This window comes from Cydia amplana, chromosome 15 (assembly GCF_948474715.1).
Source record: "Cydia amplana chromosome 15, ilCydAmpl1.1, whole genome shotgun sequence".
NCBI lineage: Eukaryota > Metazoa > Arthropoda > Insecta > Lepidoptera > Tortricidae > Cydia > Cydia amplana.
In genome coordinates, this window is record NC_086083.1 from 6,513,715 (window position 1) to 6,536,074 (window position 22,360).

At 41.3% G+C, this 22,360-nt stretch overlaps 1 protein-coding gene across 1 annotated transcript in view; it reads right to left on the reverse strand.

The window, feature by feature from the left end:
• The window catches only part of LOC134654510 (protein cramped), a 54,451-nt gene that overhangs the window by 9,112 nt on the left and 22,979 nt on the right, over window positions 1-22,360 (reverse strand). Inside the window, 13 exon segments of the mRNA XM_063509955.1 lie at window positions 487-567; window positions 2,003-2,099; window positions 4,755-4,887; window positions 6,164-6,401; window positions 7,917-8,111; window positions 9,172-9,399; window positions 10,510-10,679; window positions 11,662-11,826; window positions 12,530-12,644; window positions 14,204-14,403; window positions 14,955-15,158; window positions 15,413-15,697; window positions 16,046-16,205. Of these exon segments, the coding sequence (XP_063366025.1) occupies window positions 487-567; window positions 2,003-2,099; window positions 4,755-4,887; window positions 6,164-6,401; window positions 7,917-8,111; window positions 9,172-9,399; window positions 10,510-10,679; window positions 11,662-11,826; window positions 12,530-12,644; window positions 14,204-14,403; window positions 14,955-15,158; window positions 15,413-15,697; window positions 16,046-16,205 (2,271 nt within the window).

The following is a 22,360-nucleotide window of genomic DNA, read 5'->3' on the forward strand; positions in this document are numbered from 1 at the left end:
GCGGGTGGGACATAGAAAATTTTAACTTCGACGAAATAAGCAACACCCTATTGTAGGCAACACAACACCCATATTTTTACAGTTAACTGTGTAACAAATGCGCGTTATCGGAGAGCGCACCTACACTGGTTTGTTGAGCGTTGGACTACCCCGCGCTCAGGTGCCAATTAGAATTACACGACCCTTTTTTCGCAGGTAGCGGCATGTGCGGTTTTACTTAACACAATAGATAAAGGCATAGACTAGGAATCCTCTAGACGGAGTTTAGAGCAATTATTTCATGAAACCGATGCTGCCAAAAATACTGGGGTAGTCCCGTGCCGTGATTGGTCCGTTCAAAGACCCGTGTCTTTGGCTCGAAAATGGAGTAAAACTACCGTATATTTCTGGCAGATGGGGTAGCGCTACTATGCTCAGTCTAGAGGATGTCTTGTCTGTGGATAAAGGATTAGCCGTTCGGGCCAGCTTCAAATCTACAGAGTATACCTCGTTGGCGGGCTTGGGCGCGATGGGCGTGGGGTGCCGGAAAACCGGCTCGGGCCGCGGCGACGGCGGCGGCGGCTTAGGCTGCCAACACACAATAGGGATGATGACACATGTTGAATAGGCTACATGACTAATTTTTTTTATGGTATCAATCGATCGGGTTTGTTTTTAGGATCAAATGTCTATATGAGACCCATTGCATTAAAGTAACACAAAAGTCAGAAATTGTAGTCAAAGTCCGACAGTCGCACTTCACTCGCGAAACGCCCTATACAAAACGGCCAGAGGCCGTGACGTCATCGCCCATCTTGTAGTATGGACAAAACAAGAAAATTGCGTTTTTGTCGGTGAAATATTGCGTTTATGTATATAGTTGCTATTCATCATCCCTATTTTATAACAAAATCTAGTAAAATAGATAGCAAATGGGCAAATTGCTCACAATATTGTGGATATTAAAAAAATATGTGGAAATAATACAAAAATACTTATACTTAACTTATACTTGAGGTGTGCCAATAAAGAATATTCTATCTATCTATATGGGATAGACACAAATGGACTTAGACCTTCAATAAGCCCAATAACGCTTGTACTAAACGAGTATAAAGAGTAGAGATTTAACATTTTTTTAATGAACGATTATTGACATTTACAGGTTAAGAAAAAAAGAGCGACAAAATCGCAATGTTTGATGCCAATCAATCCCATTTCTAAAGATCAAAAGCTTTTTCGATATTAACCTTAGGTAAGGGCACTAGGTTCTAAAACTACAAATGAAATATAACTTATAAAGTGTCATTCTATGGAACTTGCTAACTATGTAAACAAAAGTCACTAGTAAATTGACATTCAGAGACAATTTTAATATGGCAGTTTGTTTACATAGCAAGTTCCATAGAACACTTTAGTCAGTATCATGCAGCGTCAGTAACAGAAGTTTTAAATAACGTCATAACTCATAAGGGTGTAGCAGTAGTGAGGTCAAATCAAGTTCTTTTTTTTTTCTCGAACTGTCGGAACGGTTAGATACTAGTGTATATGAAACGCACACACGACGTCACGTTCAAATAAATAAAATAAAAATAAAATAAATAAATAAATAAATACCAGGGGACATCTTACACAGATCAACCTAGCCCCAAACTAAGCACAGCTTGTACTATGGGTGCTAGGCGACGATATACATACTTATATGGATAAATACATACTTATATACATAGAAAACACCCATGACTCAGGAACAAATATCTGTGCTCATCACACAAATAAATGCCTTTACCGGGATTCGAACCCAGGACCATCGGCTTCACAGGCAGGGTCACTACCCACTAGGCGAGACCGGTCGAATTAACTTCTCCTTCTACATAGTTATAATTAAACATATTTATACAGTCAACAACCCTATTGGACTTATGTGCTTATTGTGTCTTTTTTCTTTTTCCTTGTTTTATTTTGTTACTGTGTTTTGCGACAATAAATGACTTTTTATTTTTATTTATTTATTTAAATGTACCTGATGTTTCCTCTGCGAGCAGACGTGGCCACACGAGCAGCGAGCGAGCGCGCCGCCCAAGTGCGGGTTGCCCGCCAGCGCTAACAGACGTTTCAATCTACACAGAAAACATTCATCGACTACATCACTACATAGTATTTATAAAACAAAGTCGCTTGAGTCGCTTCCCGCTGTCTGTCTGTCCCTATGTATCAGGGATGTTGCGGATGCCGATTTTTTGACATCCGCGGATGCGGATTTTTAAAGGCTCACATCCGCGGATTCGGATGCGGATGCGGATGTCAAGATAGTACTATAAAAAACGTCAAATATTACATTTTAGTAATTTTTATTTCAAATAACCGGCCAAGTGCGAGTCGGACTCGTGTTCCAAGTACTTCCAAGAGTTCCGTACATTAAATCCCACTCACGCTTGACTGCTCATTTCTAATAGGTTTTTTGGTTAATGACTAAATTACCTAGCAGTCTAGCACTTACGCCGATGCTAAGACGTTCCTGTACCGACCTGTTCCACATCCGCATCCGCATTAAATCCGCATCGATTTTATGCGGATGCGGATGTTGAAAATAATGCGGATGTTCCGCGGTTGCGGATGCGGATATTCGCAACATCCCTGCTATGTATGCTTAGATCTTTAAAACTACGCAACGGATTTTGATGCGGTTTTTTTAATAGATAGAGTGATTTAAGAGGGAGGTTTATGTATAATTTGTTAACCCGTGCGAAGCCGGGGCGGGTCGCTAGTGTATACAGCGACTGAATGTATTATGTGCAGACGTAGAATTTTGGCAAAATAAAGTGATTGACAAAATGAAATATCGACATGTCTGTTATCGATATTACCTTAACGTTATACATATATATTACATTTTATAAGAAGATAGCTACCGCGAAATATACAACACGCTCGATATCTTCTTCTTTTTTGATATATTGGTTGTTTTCTATTCTTTTGGCCCTGTATACTACCTACAGTTTACGTTTTGATTTTTAAGTCCTAAATATATGTAGAAAGTAAAGAAATGATGTACCGCTTTGTAATTTTTTATTTATTTATCTGCATTCTTGAACTTTCTCGGTAGCTTACCTACAGCTAGTAGAATAGTTACATCTTTTAAATAATAATCTATGACTTATCGATAACAGATTTATCGATGTTTCATTTTTTCAAACACTCTTTTTTGCCACAAAAACTTCTATGTCTGATAATGTTCTATTTTCGATGAGTAAGACTGACATTCGATTGTCATTCATGAGTACAACGACGTGAGTTACCTTCAGGGCCGTCTTAAACTATGCTGGGACCCATGGGCACATAAGAATTTGGAGCCCTTTTGGAAAGTAAAGAAACCTAATTAGAATAATATTTTTCTACTATGATCTATTTATTATGGGTAATCAAATATACTGTCTGTCTGTCTGTCTGTCTTTGGGGGCCCCCTGAGGATGGGAGGAGGGGGGCCTTGGGCACGGGCCCCGTGTGCCCTAATGGTAAAGACGGTACTGGTTACTAGAGATGCACCGGATATCCGGTTACTATCCGGTATCCGGCCTATCCGGCCGTTATTTTAGTATCCGGCCGGATACCGGATAGTGACCTACTATCCGGCCGGATACCGGATAGTAAAATTAACACATTTTGGGGTAAAAATGAAGTCTAAAAAACAGTCACGGTCATAATGCTAACGACACAGTAAATAGAAATTAATACGTAACCAATGTCACACAATACACTTATTTGTTTACACAAAAACACACGCGCGCGCACTTGTAACTATAAACGAACTTACTACGTATTTACGTAATGACGTGATAAAACTCGTTACGATCCTAGAAATGTGTCGCTTTTGCTTTGTTTCGTTCAATTTTCAAACAACGCAAAGCCAACTCTATTTCCTACAGTTTAGGTTCAAATTTCAGCGGCAAATTTTGGACGTTTCGTTTGTATCCGGCCGGATACCGGATAGTGGCCTACTATCCGGCCGGATACCGGATAGTAAAATTAACACATTTTGGGGTAAAAATGGAATCTAAAAAACAGTCACGGTCATAATGCTAACGACACAGTAGATAGAAATGAATACGTAACCAATGTCACACAATACACTTATTTGTTTACACAAAAACACGCGCGCGCACTTGTAACTATAAACGAACTTACTACGTATTTACGTAATGACGTGATAAAACTCGTTACGATCCTAGAAACGTGTCCGCGCGAACGTTCACTACGAAACAGGTCGAAACCTGCACGACGCGCACCTGCAAAACTCAAAATATAGGTATAGTTCCGGCGGCCGAATATCCGGCGGCCGGATACCGGATATTCGGCCAGGGTCCAGGTAAGGTTGCCAGATGGTCGGGATTTGGCGGGATTCTCCCGATTTTTAGCATGTGTTCCCGATTCCCGACAAAGTGAAAATTGTCCCGAAAAACAGCTTTACGTTATAAAACAATAATTTCAAGTTTCTAACTGTCGTCAAGCGAGCGAGCGACGCGCGTCGAGCCCGCGTCAGCGCGACATGGCGAGATTGGGCAGAGCAGCTGACGTAGTGCTAATAATGTAAAATGTCGTTGTTTTTAATACAATTACTTTAATTTGAATGATTCTTTTTTCCCGACTTAACTCCCAAAATCCCGAAAAATTTATATTATTTCCCGATAATAGCGCCTTTCGATCTGGCAACCCTAGTCCAGGCCGGATATCCGGTATCCGGCCAAACAACTATCCGTTGCATCTCTACTGGTTACCTTTCGCTGACTTGGCTGAACCCGTCGGCGGGCGGCGCGGTTGCCGCGGCCGCGGGCCGGTTGACCAGCTTGCTGGCGAGGTTGAGGCTGCTAACACTTGGTTTTCTCTCCGGAGACGATACTAGGTGTTCCACTGAAAACAGACGGGTCAGTTTTTAATGGTTGCTTTGTTGAACCTGTTTACCTCATCTTAAAAATGTATCATATTTACCTACTATTTTAAACTTAAATTTTGACTTTTGCTTTTCTACTATTTTTCAATTTTGACCTCAATATAATTTAGACACGGGAATCAGCTTTTTTTATATTAATTGTAATTTTAAAATGTATCCTAATTTTAAATTTTAAGTCTTTCGTCTTGACCTCAATTTTAATTTTAAACGTTTTCCAATTTTAATTCGACATGTAAATAAGCTTTGTTTTAATTTTCGATTGATTGTATATATAATTTTAAGTTTAAGTGTAAGTGTATAATTTATTTGACATGTAAATTGGCTTTATGAATAAACGAGTACCTATGAGTATGAGTATGAACTTAAATCAAAGCCCAAACAACATGGTACAGTCAGCAGCAGAAGTTGCTAAGCGGGCAGGGTGTTCAAAATTACCCTGACACGCTCTTACTCTCTTAACAATAAAGTGGCGTCAAGATCATTTTAACTACGCTTAGCAACTACTGCTGCTGACTGTACTTATAGAAATTATAAATGACAGACAAGACTACTATCACCCAAAATAACCAATGTTCTGCCGCCAGAGGCAGCACTTGCACAAACCGTAAACCATAGATAAACTTACAATATGTACTAAAAATAAAAATCTATCTATCTACTATGCCCTAAACAGTTTTTTGACAAGTTTTGACAGATTATTCGTCACTACACAGTATAAAACAAAGTCGCTTCCCGCTGGCTGTCTGTCCCTATGTATGCTTAGATCTTTAAAACTACGGAACGGATTTTGATGCAGTTTTTTTAATAGATTGAGTGATTCAAGAGGAAGGTTTATGTATAATTTGTTAACCCATGCAAAGCCGGGGCGGGTCGCTAGTTATGAATAAACATGATATTGATGTATCAAGGCGGTCTGATTACAGTTTATGCTAGTGACGCCCCCTACAGAGTCTCACCCCCGCCGAGCTCTGATAATTTGTTAACCCGTGCGAAGCCGGGGCGGGTCGCTAGTTATGAATAAACATGATATTGATGTATCAAGGCGGTCTGATTACAGTTTATGCTAGTGACGCCCCCTACAGAGTCTCACTCCCGCCGAGCTCTGATAATTTGTTAACCCGTGCAAAGCCGGGGCGGGTCGCTAGTTATGAATAAACATGGTATTGATGTATCAAGGCGGTTTGATTACAGTTTGTGCTAGTGGCGCCCCCATATCACCTATCATCAATCACTTACGTTTCCGTTCATCCCCAGAGCCATCATTACTATCCTGCCCGGAAGCCTTAGGAGAGAACATGTCCGAGTCACTCTCCCGTCTCTCTTTCTCATCTTCCAAGGAGCTGTCAGTGCCCTTGTCAGGGGTGCGCTCCGGCCTTTTCTCTAGGGGAGGGGTTTTCTCGACCTCCTTTATGGGGAGGGGAGGGGTGGGTTCCGCCCACCAGTAGTCTAGGTCCAGTTTGGAGCGGGCGCCGAACTACAAAAATACGAGACACAGAATAAATAATAGTACTAAGTACAGAAGACTCGCTCTCTAACAAAACGCGTCTGTCACGATCGGCACAGATATGGCCGCTAGGTGGCGACAGCGCCACGCGCGGCTTATGGCTTTCCCCAAAATTGGGGCGGAACGGATGTACTTTTAGCAACCTGTAGCAAAGCGACGAAATCGCGGAGTGAGACACGCCTGCTGTTAGTTTAACATACAGAGGGCCTACCGCGAACCACGTTCGACATGTTTCCTCTCTGTCGCACTTGTAAATTCGTACGTAAGTGTGACAGGGAGGTAACACGTCGAACGTGGTTCGCGGTAGGCCCTCTGTATAGGAATGTAAAAATCGAACGAAATGAAATAAATGGAAATCTGAAAATTACTTAACCACCTAAGGCCCATACAAACGAAACATCCAAAATATGTCACTGAAATTTGAACCTAAACTGTAGGAAACAGAGTTGGTTTTGCGTTGTTTGAAAATTGAACGAAACAAAGCAAAAGCGACTCTGTTCAAATTGAACATGGTTTAAATTACATCGAACTGAATAGGTACAATAGGTAGGACATTGGGCCTTAGGAGGTTAAATTATATTAGTTTGTGTAGGACCGTGGTGAGATATTGTAATATGTATTGTCATTGACTTTATGATTGTTGCAACAAGGTATAAAACCATTGATTCACGATGAACTTGTAAACGAAATGTTGCCCAAATGTTGATATCCTCTCACAAATATCTGAACACGCCTCTATTGTCAAGGCGTTAGAGTGCATGTTCATATATTTTTGAGCATCTTGGCCTATTTTATTTGACAGTACTGTCAACGTCAATGTCAGGAGGCTTCCTACTACTACAGATCACTCTACTAGATGGAGTATTCGATCAACTCACCATAAGATACAAGTCTCCAATAGTCAGATCCCCCGCGTCGTATACACTCCATCCCTTTCTAATCTGTTTGACGGCACTGTCAACGTCAATGTCAGGAGGCTTCCTACTACTACAGATCACTCTACTAGAATGACCATTCGATCAACTCACCATAAGATACAAGTCTCCAATAGTCAGATCGCCCGCGTCGTACACACTCCATCCCTTTCTAATCTGTTTGACAGCACTGTCAACGTCAATGTCAGGAGGTTCCTACTACTAAAGATCACTCTACTAGATGGGCCATTCGATCAACTCACCATAAGATACAAGTCTCCAATAGTCAGATCGCCCGCGTCGTACACACTCCATCCCTTTCTAATCTGTTTGACAGCGCTGTCAACGTCAATGTCAGGAGGCTTCCTACTACTACAGATCACTCTACTAGAATGACCATTCGATCAACTCACCATAAGATACAAGTCTCCAATAGTCAGATCCCCCGCGTCGTATACACTCCATCCCTTTCTAATCTGTTTGACAGCACTGTCAACGTCAATGTCAGGAGGCTTCCTACTACTACAGATCACTCTACTAGATGGAGTATTCGATCAACTCATGAACTCACCATAAGATACAAGTCTCCAATAGTCAGATCGCCCGCGTCGTACACACTCCATCCCTTTCTAATCTGTTTGACGGCACTGTCAACGTCAATGTCAGGAGGTTCCTCCTCCTTAGGCTCCTCTGCTTTCGGTTCGTCCTCGTTGACCAGGGTGTAAATGGTACCGCCGCGTTTCTTGGGGCGTATTCGGAATTTCACCTAAACATTTTGTAGCATTAATTTATTGCCGTTGACATCAGCGCTGGTGGCCTCGCGGTAAGAGCGTGCGACTTGCAATCCGGAAGTCGCGGGTTCAAACCCCGACTCGTACCAATGAGTTTTTCGGATGTACGAAATATCATTTGATATTTACCAGTCGCTTTTCGGTGAAGGGGAACATCGCGAGGAAACCGGACTAATCCCAATAAGGCCAATAAGGCCCTCTGGGTTGGAAGGTCAGATGGTCGTCGCTTTCACAGGAGAGAAAATAGACGACCTTGATTTAACTTTAATAATTTATTTGGAGGATGAAATATCTATGAAATATTCATATATTTATTCAAATCTCGTGATACAGAAGGTGCATTTGAGATTTTAGTACAAAATGGCTTCACCGCTATCTAATAAAACGTTCACGACACTATCGACACCGTCATGACGGCCGTCATGCAAATGGCGGCACTGCTTTTTGACGTTACGGTGTCAATCACCGTCCTCTAGGAAATCGCGCTATTTGGATTAAATAGACACCGTTCTAGTGACGTCATTCACCGCTATATTACGGCCGCTATATGACGGCACCGCTTTCGACATATATGACCGCTAGGTGGCGCAAGCGCGAGCAGGCGTCCGTCCGTAGCGGTGCGCGGTTACTACTATGGCTAGACACCAACATTGGTGTGGGCCGCATGTACTTGTAGGTACTTGTAGCGACGCGACGAAATCGCGGAGTGAGCCACGCCTAACGGAATTCATACTAATATAATATTATAAATGTGAAAGTGTGTTTGTCTGTCTGTCTGTTACCTCTTCACGCTTAAACCGCTGGACCGATTTAGTTGTAATTTGGTATGGAGAGAGTTTGAGTCCCGGCGAAGGACATAGGGTAGATTTTATTACAGAAATCGCCTTTTAAGGGAGTGAAAAGGGGGGTGGAAGTTTGTATGGGGAATCGATAAAAAGCAGATTGGATAAAAAAAATAAGCTACCCAAATTACTAACTCCACGCAGACGAAGTCGCGGGCAAAAGCTAGTTGAAATATAACTTGCATTCACAAACCTTTAAATTCTTAAACGTCGTCTTTTTTTCTCCCTTATCCTTATCACTCTCATTATCACTGTCGCTTTTGATATACAACTTCTCATCATCTTCCATCTCGGAGAAGCTGTCCTTCTCTCTCTCTGACATATACTTGTCTCTTTCGCCTTCCTTGTCTCCCTCTTCCTCGGCGGTTTCTTCTGATTTTATCTCTTTCTCGTCCTCGGTGCTAGGTTTTTCTTCGTCTTCCTGAAAGAAAAAACTGGTACAGTCGCTATCAGATATATCGGAGATGCCGAGGTGGTCAAAAATATCTGAACACGCAATCTAACGCCTTGACAATAGAGGCGTGTTCAGATATTTGTGAGCGTCTTGACCGCTCTGAAATAATAGTCTAGCACTTTTAAAAGAAACGAAAATAGAAATGAAATTACGCATATAGGTCTTCGAAGGCCTACTAGCCCAGACAGTAGTGACTCTGCCTACGGAGCTGAAGGTCCCGGGTTCGAATCCTAGTAAGAGCACTTTGTGTGTTTATACATTATGGATGTTTTTTTTATGTACAGTCGCCATCAGATATATCGGAGCGGCCAGTGTGTTCACAATATCTAAACAAGCACTCTCAACGCCCTGACAATAGAGGCGTGTTCAGATATTTTTGAGCGCCCAGCCGCTCCGATGTATCTAATGGCGACTGTACCTAAGTATATAGTAATAGTAGTTGCCATTGTTTATTACTCCTTTTTTAGGGATCCGTACCCAAAGGGTAAAAACGGGACCCTATTACTAAGACTCCGCTGTCCGTCCGTCCGTCCGTCCGTCCGTCTGTCACCAGGCTGTATCTCACGAACCGTGATAGCTAGACAGTTGAAATTTTCACAGATGATGAATTTCTGTTGCCGCTATAACAACAAATACTAAAAACAGAATAAAATAAAGATTTAAGTGGGGCTCCCATACAACAAACGTGATTTTTGACCGAAGTTAAGCAACGTCGGGCGGGGTCAGTATTTGGATGGGTGACCGTTTTTTTGCTTGTTTTGCTCTATTTTTTGTTGATGGTGCGGAACCCTCCGTGCGCGAGTCCGACTCGCACTTGGCCGGTTTTTTAATCTCTCTTAATGTTGTGTACTTTCCGTGCTTCACTCGGTTATGGCTTCGACGGCAGACCAGCGTTGGCCCATCCAGGCTAACACCATGCTGAGTCGGGACCATTTCGTGGCTAACTTATGTGTTACGTTATGTAATGTTATACGTTGTAATATTATGTGTAAGTTTGTTTATTGTTTCTGTCTGTCTGTTTTTATCTGTTTTTTTGCCACGAATAAACAATTTCTATTCTATTCTAATATTTTTTACCTGATTTGTCTTATAGTTGGCCATGAGCTCGATCCCGTCGACGGCGGTCTCGTCGATGTCGAGTTTGGGCTCACTTTCCAACCGCGGCCGTTTCTGTTCTAGTTCCTTGTCTTTCTCACTGCTGTCTTTATGGTGTCGTTTCGGGGTGCGGATTTTGGCTGAAATCAAAACTTAAGAGTCACAGGAACCCGCCGCCAAAAACCCGCTTCCATACAATCTAAGTGACATGCTTAAATTACATAAAATTTCCAAAATATTCAAGTAACATTTTCGGCTCGTTTTTCTACTGGTACCTAAATAAACGGTTGGCATAAAACCGCGGAATACACTGAATATATTATGGATGGTTTTATCCACGTGAGAAAATAACCGACACTTTTTAACACCGTGGGATAGAACGTGACGGACAAGACAAGAACGTTGACAAGAACGACCATCATATCTGTGCAGAATTGCAAAGTATTCCATATGAACAAAAAAGCTTGATTTTTCGAAATTTTTCCTGTACAAGACATTTACGAGAACTTTTCCAACTTTATGGAAAGTTTCCGCGATTGGAACATCTGTAAATACGAATAGAAGTACGTATTGTACTCACTGGCTTCACCTCACTGGCTCGGACCACCGACAGTCGGACTGTAGCCGTGGGTCGGACCCACGTGGAGTACTGGTCGCTTTGCTAACTTTACTCACTGGCTTCCTTGTCCTGCGAGTACATGCGCTGCAGATAGCTGGAGAAGCATATCTTCTGGCTGGAGAGCTGCTCGCTGGCTCGGACCACCGGCAGTCGGACTGCAGCCGTGGGTCGGACCCACGTGGAGTACTGGTCGCTTTGCTAACTTTACTCACTGGCTTCCTTGTCCTGCGAGTACATGCGCTGCAGATAGCTGGAGAAGCATATCTTCTGGCTGGAGAGCTGCTCGCTGGCTCGGACCACCGGCAGTCGGACTGCAGCCGTGGGTCGGACCCACGTGGAGTACTGGTCGCTTTGCTAACTTTACTCACTGGCTTCCTTGTCCTGCGAGTACATGCGCTGCAGATAGCTGGAGAAGCATATCTTCTGGCTGGAGAGCTGCTCGCTGGCTCGGACCACCGGCAGTCGGACTGCAGCCGTGGGTCGGACCCACGTGGAGTACTGGTCGCTTTGCTAACTTTACTCACTGGCTTCCTTGTCCTGCGAGTACATGCGCTGCAGATAGCTGGAGAAGCATATCTTCTGGCTGGAGAGCTGCTCGCTGGCTCGGACCACCGGTAGTCTGACTGTAGTCGTGGGTCGGGGGCCCACGTGGAGTACCGGTCGCTTTGCTAACTTTTGTTCTGCACATACATACATACATTAACAATGTTAACACTATAACATTTTTAAATAATGTGGGTAATTTTGGTCAATATACGCCGGTTTGGATTAGTTTACACCTCTATTTTCATGCACTAAAAGGCGACCAGTTTGCATAGGCAAAGACTATGGAAAAATAATAATTTAAGCCCATGACACTTAGGGAAAATTAACGGTAGGGTGACTGCACAGACAAGACATCCTCTAGACTGAGCATAATAGTAACGCTACCCCCTCTGCCGCTTATACTGTAGTTTTACTCCCATCTTCGAGTCAATCCCGTGCCGTGATTGGTCCGTGTCTTTGAACGGACCAATCACGGCACGGGATTCGCTCACCTCGTCCCCCCGCACCCCCGTATTTTTGGCAGCATCGGCTTCAGGAAATAATTGCTCTAAACTCAGTCTGGAGGATTCCTAGTCTGGGTGACTGCTATTACAGTTATTGGCCACTACATAGTAATTTGCCACTCCTAACTAATCAGAAACACACAAGCCAATAGAAGTCTTTATATTGTTAAGAGTGGCCAATTACTATGTAGTGGCTATAACTATAGCAATCACCGTACTTTGTGCACTATTGGGTCCAAATAGGTGCAGTATAGCTTAGTTTAATTTTATATTTGCCAATATTTTTAAATAGATATCTGCTCTAGAAGGCAATGCACTAGTAACCAATAAATACCTTGCACTATAATCCTGTCGGTTTCCAGGTTGAGGTGGTCTTCCAGGTCATCATCATTTTCTTCAGGCCGTACTGGTTCCGGCTCTTCGGGTTCCATCTCCACTATATTCTCCAACTTTGGTTTACACTGGTAGCGTATAGGAATATAATTCGATGTTTTAAGACTTAGGTATATATCCTATTTACTTAGGTAATTTTACTTTGTATGGCAAAGTTACATCCTATTTACTTAGGTAATTTTACTTTTTATGGCAAAGTTACATCCTATTTAATTAGGTAATGTTACTTTGTATGGCAAAGTTACATTTTACAGTCGACTGGTTTTAAAATTGATACTTATCGCCCCAGCGTAAGATCCACAAAAGAATTTTTCTCAAACATGCAATGAAATGTCGTCGCTCCGGGCGTTATATCAGGCTTCGAAGTATCACGTTTAGGGCGGAGCAACTCCAGAGAACTGTAAAGGAATTTCATACGAAATTGAAGGCCTAGGCCGGGAAGTAATTTTTTTTTTTAATTCTAATGTAAACATGGGGTCTGTGTCCATGAACAGGCTAAACAGCCGAATTATATATATATTTTTTTTAGTGAATGAATGGTTATCGGACCAAAATATCCGTGTTAACGCCTGTTATACACGAACGTACTGATATTAAGAATACGAATCTGTATGATTCAATGTGTTGATGAATAAATTTAAAATTTTGTCTATACGTAAGTCACCAGAGACCATAGACAATATTTAAAATCCTCTGCATTTATTTTATTTATATAAATTGAGATTCTTATTATCAGATTGTGTATAATGGCCCTAATAAGGTCTATTCGAACACTACACACGCGAAATACGGACGACTTCCGTAAAAAAAAAACAATTATGGCGGGATTGGAAGGAAAATTAAAAAACTTTTGTTGTGAAGTTGGATTTTTATTATAAAGATTATAAATTTGTTTTTTTTAGTGGTCTATTTTTTTTATTTCATTGCATGTTTGAGAAAAGCACTATACATGCCTAGCCGTGAAAAGGTCTTGCCGGCTTCGTATCACTATCCGGCCTCCCTACGGTCGGCCGGCTATACCTACTCACCCGGCAAGCCCTTCTTTCCCGGCGTCTGCAGTAATGTACTATTGGCGGCGCTGACGATATTCATGGCCATAAATTGTATTTTACTTCACTTTTTGAGACCGGCTCCATAATATTATTACTTATATAACCAGATATTTAACATTCTTATGTGAACCTATACCTTTTCTGTCAGGCATCAGCAATTCAGCACCAGTACATACATTTGATATCCCAGTTTTCTAAGGTCCACCAGATTACAAACGCTGTGATGGTCTCCAGTGATCCGTATCTTACGGACAGCATCATAATGTGTGCTGAAAGATATACGATTCCAACCGAAGCCCAAAGCCTAAGTGGGTTAATCAACTTTTTCTTGACACACGTTGCTATGGTTACGGTCTCCTGAGTCTTAAAATTCTAGGTTTTTCGTATTTAAATGAACCAAACTGCATTTTATGGTAGTTATAAGACCTTTCCATAATGGGACATCTACTGAGCATGTTAGTAGAACATGGTACAGCAGTTGTTCTAACAATCTATGCTACTATTGTCTCCTCGCTGATGGGACAGAATAACAACAAGGAATAGTTGATTGACCCAAGTATAACTGAAAAGGATACAAGCTTCATCTTCCCGTGCCACCGCTTCCCCAACGCCCTGAGCAGCGCGTGCAGCTTCGTGCGCGGCGAGAGCTGCACGCAGGCGCGCGGGTTGTGCGCCGCGGCCTGCACGCGCGCCCACGCGCCCGCCGTGCGCGCGCGCAGCGACACCGTGGCCAGCGCGCACACGCCCACCGCCAGCGACCGCTCTGTTTATTGTGTGTGTGTGTGTGTTGTGTTGTGAATATGAAGAGAGCAATGCAATTTTCACGCTGCTCTTGTATAGAATCTGCAAAAACCGCATTTGCTACGATGCGGTTTTTGTAATAGTTTTTATATTGAATATAAGTTATAGAGTTATATATTGAATATAAGGGCAGAGCAGAGGCAGACCAAAAAATAGATGGCGAGATGATGTCGTCCATGTATCAAACCGTGATGAGTGGTGGAAGAAAGGGAAGGCCTTTGCCAAGCAGTGGAACACAAAATAGGCTATAAAAAAAGATAAAAAACACAAAACGGTACATTATTATTTATTACTGTGACAGAATACATGCTGCCGCTCTGTACACACTCATATGATTACTCAGGTGTAATTTTGAAATCGTCATACTAAATGTGTATGGTGACCGCGAGTTGTCTTTAACACATTCATTGCCACCCAGCCAAACAAGACATCCGCGCCAGGCCACAAAAATTTTCGCGCGCAAGTCTTCTCACGTGTTTCGTGTTTGGTGAAATATATCTGTATTGGACTCACCTGTGATCTGATTGAGTCTTCGCAACGCACGGCACATAGGAGTCCTAACACGGACGTTCCTACCACGGTGTCGAACCACCATGCTGCCACTTAGCACCATCTCGTGTAGACGCGCGCAAGTCTTCTCGCTCACTGAGACCAGCTTCTTTCTGAGCTCACCGTAGTTGATTAGAGCGTAGAGCTCCTGGGCTACTTTCTTCACGTCTGAGAAAAGCAAAAAGACACGATCGACGGGCTGATAGATCGTTATATACATGTTTTCTTTGAATGTGACTTCGATCGTCGAAGAAAGCAAGAGTGAATTTTAAGATACGTATGTCGAATCCTCGTTCATTAGAATGCGATGCATCTTGTCTTGTCGACATGACGTCAGCAATTGAGTTGCCTTCTCCAGCCATGATACCTAAAGATGAAGCTCGTTGAAACAGAAGATTAAACAATAAGTGAAATATACTCACTTTCCCCAAAATGCACATGCTTCGACAGTTTATGCCAGGTCCTGTAATAAAAATGGCTGACTTGCGTCTTCGTCTTCAGATTGACGTCCGGCATACCCTTCTTTTTCATCTTGGCACAAATGTGAGTGGTGATGGCATCAAAGTCTTTGCCGTACTCGTTTAAAGCCTCGAAGAAGAGACTCTTCTCGTCAGCCGACCAGAGAGCTTTGGGCATGCGCTGTTTGACTGTGGGGAATTTTAGTTCTTTCTCGTCGATTTTGCTTGGAGTGTCGCATTCTGGTATATCTGAAATGAAGGACAGTCTAGCTTGGTGTTGTGAGGTATTTTTAGACAGGCGTAAGTGTTATTCCCGCATTGGCTTAAGGTATCATATACTCGTAATTAGGGCAGACGTTGTCCAGGGACATCTGGACGCTCTGCTGAAGACATCTTATACCTTTAATCAATCAATTGTTATACCTATATTTCGGGGATTTCGAAAACAGCTTTAACGATTTCAATGAAAATTGCTATTTGGGGTTTACGGGGGCAAAAAATCGACCTAGCTGTCTCTGGGAAAACGCGCATTTTTGAGTTTTTACATGTTTTCCGATCAAAGTCGCCCAGATATTCAAGCTGTTAAAGTAGGTATACCTCTCTTGTCAGGATCAGGAACTGGTTCAGTCCTCAGCTTCTTAATGACCCGGGCGCTGGTGCGCTGCTGCTGCTGCGTGGTCAGGGATCCCAGCAGCTCGCTGCTGGCGTGCGCGGCCGGAGCAGCGCCTGGTGACATCGCGCTGTCTTTTGTGGTTGTCTGCAACTATTTAATAATAAGATAAAAGGTAATAGGTTCAGAGGTGTGTGTGTTGTCACTCGTTTAGTTATACATGGTTTAGTTGTAGCTTAGTTTTAAGTCTGGAACCCACTGAAAATCAGCGTCATGGCTTGCCGTGGCGTTATGCTGAGTTGGGATCCTGTTTAGCATCTAGTTTGAGTTGTATATGAGTTATTTTATATTATTGTCTAATGGTTTGTTATTGTAATTTGCATGCATTAAAAAATCGTTTTAGTGCATCGAGCTATTCGAGCTGCATAAAATAATTATAATAAATGTGTATTTATTTCATATTACCAAGATTTTTTATACAGTGTCGCGATCAGTACCGTTCGGATCAAACAAACGCCAATAGTTTGACCCCCATGTACTTATATTCAGCAAATAATCATATTTTTGTGTTGACATCATCAAAATATGGTTCCATACATCCAGTCCAGACCCCCAACTTAAGGACAATACTAAAATCATTATAAAACATATGTATATTGTGATAGCACGGAACGCTCGAGGCGCGAATCCAACTCGCACTTGGCCGTTATTTTGCATAATAGTAAGACTTTAATTGCGGAAAGATAGGACGTGTGATGCATTCGTCATTATTAAGTGCTTAACCTTTTCGACGCCGTGGCAAACACAAAAGTTGTCACTCGGACGCCACGTCACCGAAGTGTCAAAGCTAAAATTGAACTTTATGCATAATGCGCGTAGGTCTACGTTGCTCTGTGGTCTCTGACGGATTAATCCGTCTTTGGCGCTGGCCCTGCGGTTCGGATAAATCCGTCGTTGGCGTCGAAAAGGTTAACTATTTTATTCAACATGTTTAGTCCACTGACTCATTCATTTGTGTACACTATTTGTTTTCATTCTTCTGTGTTACGCATCTACAACTATACATTCCTAGTGCTGACTAGATACTATTAGTAATGCAACAATATTATATTGTACCTATATCATTAATAACATTACAATGAGTTAAGGGAGGTTTTACATTTGGTTAATATGTTTTAGTTTTAATCTAGTTGTAGCTTGCTTAGGTTTAAGTAGTAATAATTAGTTTTAAGTGCTTTAAATCGTGTAATTATATTTTTTGTACGTAATACATATGATATGATTATTATGAAATAAATCCTTTATCACATTACAGTTTACAGTATAGTGATTGGAATTAAGTGAAATAATATATTTAGATTGACAATATTAATTAATGTCATTCTTACTGACAGTCTTTGACTTGAAGGAAGCCAGGAGAAAATACTAGTAAATACCATATGGTAATAGAAAAATAACAATCCATTAATTCCATTTATAAATCAAGGTGTGTGCATGCCATTCTAGGAGAGTTGTTGATGTAGGTGATACATATTTTATTCCGAACCGAATAGGGAGTTAATAGTGACAAGCGGTAATATAATAATGAACCAATTTATACGCAATACTTATAAGAAATCTTATCTCGCGCATGAGAGGAGGCCTGTGCCCAGCAGTGGGACGTATATAGGCTCAAATTTTTTTTTTTTTTTATTTACTTATAAGAAATAACAAGCGTTTTATGAATTGATAAATAAAACTAATTATGGTTGTGTTGTCCAATCACTGGAGTCTGTGGCTAGGAAGAGTATGTGAAGTATAAGTGCGCGAGAATTTCCATTCCAATTAACGCTCAAAGAAGCGTGCGAAAGTCGATAGTCGAAGCTCTTGCATATTCGAGCAATAGAGAGGAAAATAAAGCAAATTTTATGAGTGTAGACAAAGGCCGCTGGAAACCATCGCGGGCGCGGACTTCTGGCCGAAGGGTGTGGTGTTTCGGTGGTTCCGTGGGAATCTGCCAAATCCTACACCGGAACAGGCGACACAACAGAAAACCACCGTGTCGCTGAAATAAAATATTTTTTAGCTTGTAAGATTTTTATTATTGTTTGTATGAACACCACGCTACGCTCCAAGACCCAAATCGTCGATGTAGCTCGGAAGGCGGGCAAGCTAAAATGGGACTGGGCTAGTCACGTCTGCCGAATGCCGAGTGAGTTGTGAGGCAAAATCACGTCAGAGTGGGAGCCCGAAAACTCAAACAGGGGCTCTGGCAGAGACCCTGCCGGCGATGGCGGGATGAACTGGACTCCTTTTTAAAGGAGTGGCCAGACATAGCACTGGACAAAGATTTGTGGAGAAATTGGGGGGAGGCCTTTGCCCAGCAGTGGGACACGACAGGCTCCAAATAATTGTATGTTAGTTTGTAAGGTATGTATCTATGGGCCTTAGTTGCCTGATAATAAAAGATTTTTTTTTTTGAAAGGCTAGAGTGCTTCGCTATTTTATTCATACATAATGTCAATTTTGTTTAATCTACCAACAAATTATGCGCATACGCAACAATAAACCACAAACGCACGTCATTGACATCCTAAACGCCATCCGGCACTAACACCCATTCAGAGATGAAAACATTCGATTAGCTCAACCACAAATTGAAAATATTGATTATGCTATAGATTAAAATACCTAAAAGTAGGTAACTAAAATGTATGTTATTTACCTAAGTTATTTTGTATACCTACAGTTATTTCCTTCATTGACACATTCAGTGTCGATAACCCGACTATCGGGTATTTTATGATTCCGTTCCCAGGCCGGACGACCCGATAGTCGGGATAGTGGTACTACACCTCTATATGAAGACATTTTTGTGGCCTGGCGCGGATGTCTTGTTTGGCTGGGTGGCAATGAATGTGTTAAATGTGTATTATCTCACAGATCGTCTCACGAGATAGAGCATATAAGGCAACTCATCACCGCACAGACGCTCCTAAATAATCTCTTATTGGCATGATTTGTGTTGTCGCGCGCGACTCCATATGTCAAGCGCTGGATGGAGCACTAAGTACGAGTATTCGTCCATACGTAAATACTCCATAGTTGCGTTTTTTTCCACGCTTGAACCGCTGAACCGATTTAGATGAAACTTAGTATTTTGGTAGTTTGAGGCTCGGAAGCATTCCCCGCAGAAGAAATTGCGGACAGAAGCTACTATTATACATATTTAAGTAATAATCAAAGTTTACTAATTTTATCGTCGCTTTCTATGACACCTTGTGTATGATAAAGTTCTATTTGTATAATAATTTATAACCAAAAAGTGATTAGGTACACGACAGACAAGGAAGTAAATATGTAGATAAAACAGAGCATTAACAAGCACCACAATGGCTACCGATCGGTTATGGTAACAAAGACGCAAATATGTATGTAATATGTATGACAGCCGAGTCGTGCATATATTACCGATATTACCATTCGCATAACGACCGCAATCGGCCACGCCATACTTACAAACTGATCTGAAATTCTTGGCCAAGGCCAACCATCTTCAATTTATTATTTATTGCTAATGTTTCTGACCAAATACCTAGTTGTATGTAGTACTTAGTGGTTAATACACAGATTTAGTGCTCAAATTTGTCTTCAGTGTTACCCAAAAGTTACCTACAGTGTTAAAAATAGCTACTTAGCTTCTGATTCTAATGATTAGTTGAGGTTTCTAAAAACCCTAACACTCGATACTTACTGGAACCGACACATCGACGGAAATACTAATAGACAGGTACAGTGAGCTGCAAAAGTGCATACCCTGAATAAAATCCATTCAAAGTTCCTTTGCAGCTACGTGGACATACAATATGTGTCGCATAAATTCAAACTCGGATACCTAAAGCCATTCGGGAAATAACTACCCCATTATCTTATCTTAAAACCAAAATCGCAAAAAGGGTTTCAAGTTAAGAGGCCGGTATCGAGTCGCAAAAATATAAAATTGATAGATTTAGTCGATGAAATTGTGCACCTTTTGTTACGTAATAGAAATAACAAGTACTGATATCTATTAGCACGTCTTCTTTATCTTGCATTTGTACAGATATTTTTTTTTGTACAGATAGCAGATAGTTTTCAATTCGAGGATAATCTGTGCGGAAAGAGAAGAGTCTTGGATTGTATTGGGCCCCATACATTCCACGACTCTTCTCTTTCCGCACAGACTCTTAACGCCTATAATTTTCCATATCACCCCTATTACGTCAACATGCATAACTTTAATCGATAGTTTAATTGAGTAGCATACTTCCAAAAGGTCACATTTCTTATTTCATTCGCATTGGAAATTTAACCTTATGGAGTAAGTAACAAGTAATAAGATATAAAAATATGTAATGCCTCAATTGTCTCTTAATCGGTTAATACTCGAATACGTTACTCGCTCGTTAATAACAATAATAACTAATACTATTTTTTTATCTAATTTAATGAAGAAATTATTTATATATAGATTCTAGTAAACAAGCGTCAAGGCTTACTATTTTTAGTTGGCTTATTTTAGGCATTATGTATGCCAGGACAATCTATTCCGGAGATTTTTATTGACTACTAGCTTCTGCCCGCGACCTCGTCCGCGTGGTATGATGATGATACAACTTAAGGGGCCCACTGACTACCACTCCGCCGGACGATATCGGCCTGTCAGTTGTTCGAAACTGTCAACTAACAGGCCAATATCGTCCGGCGGACTGTTAATCATAGTGGGCCCCTTTACTTACTTACTTACTTACTGCTGTGGCGCAACGACCCGAAGTGGATCTTGGCCTCCGACACCAAAGACCGCCATAATGCTAATCTGTCCAAAGCAGTTTCTATCCAGTCGACGGCGCCGAGTTCGCTAAGGTCTTTTTGCACTTTGTCTCTCCAGCGGTACCTAGCTAGGGCGTCCAGACGCGGTCTTCGGCCCATTGGTACTCCAGAGTACGCCCTCCAGACTGCGGGATCTTGATGGATGATTGATAAAAACTATCCTATGGCCTTCCGCAGGCCTCTATCTCCATACCAAATTTCATCTAAGTCTGTAAGCGTCGGTTTAAGCGTGAAGAGGTAACTGACAAACTGACAGAGTTACTTTTCGCACATTTATAATATCAGTAGATTACGTGTAGGCTGATTTAAATAGGCGGGACAAATGAGCCATTTAAAGAAATAGATAACATTTTATCCGTGAAACTGTCCTTCCAACATGCTTGAAACGTAAGATTCGGTTTTGCTTGTTGTCCATAAAAATGCCTTAAATCCGTTAGAGATTTACTCGTATGATACCACCGAGTCGGTGTGTGGCACCGACAGACACACAGACAGATTTTGGCGTCAAGCACATAACACCCCTCTTAATGAGTCGGGGGTTGAAACTAAGAGCCTATGACGTATGTATTTTACGTCACTTCCTGGCCAAGGCAAGACGTAAAACTTTAGACAAACCACGGGCGGTAATTCGTAAAGCCCCAGATCGCATATTTATGGCTCTCACCTTCGGTTCGGGCCACAAACACCTGCGATCTGGAGCATTTACGAATTCACCTCCCTAGTTATGTAATGTAATACTATAAAGTCATCGGGTAATTCACACATATGCATAAGTCATTTGCATATGCAAGAGTATAATTCTTGTAGATGCACTCCACAACAATTACACTCTTTATCCGAAGAACGCCCTATGACATGAAATTGGCTTTCTGTATCACGCGTTGTTTTCTTTTATTATATTTCCGTTATAGTCTAAGATCGCCGCATATATGGTCGACCTTCACCGATATGTCTGACGGATGAAACTTACATATTATGAAAGAAAATATGTTCCTGAACATAAATAAATAGGGTTGCCTAAAGAAATATGGTCAAGACTATTTTTAATTATTTTTTGAAAAAAAAAATTTTTTTTTCTTAAAATTTCACCGATCTGTCTGACAAACGAAATAAGTTCCAATGGAAAGTATACAACTTGTACAATATAAATCAACTAGGTTGCCTATCTTTTTCTGGTCACTATTATGTGGTTGCCGTGTTTAAACAGGTGAGTTTTTATCGATGTTGGTATCGTTGGATAGGTCTTTAAAAATAAATAGGGGTCTGCAAAGAACATTTATTGATAAAGTGAATCATTTCGGAAATAATAATTTAGAAAGTACAAAAAACGGTTATTCCTTCTAACTTTTGAAAAATCGATCCAAAAAATATGAAAAAAATCATAAAAATATTGCTTAAAAAACTCATTCAAACAAAATTAAAACAAACTTGATAAGTTAAGCCGTTTATGAGTT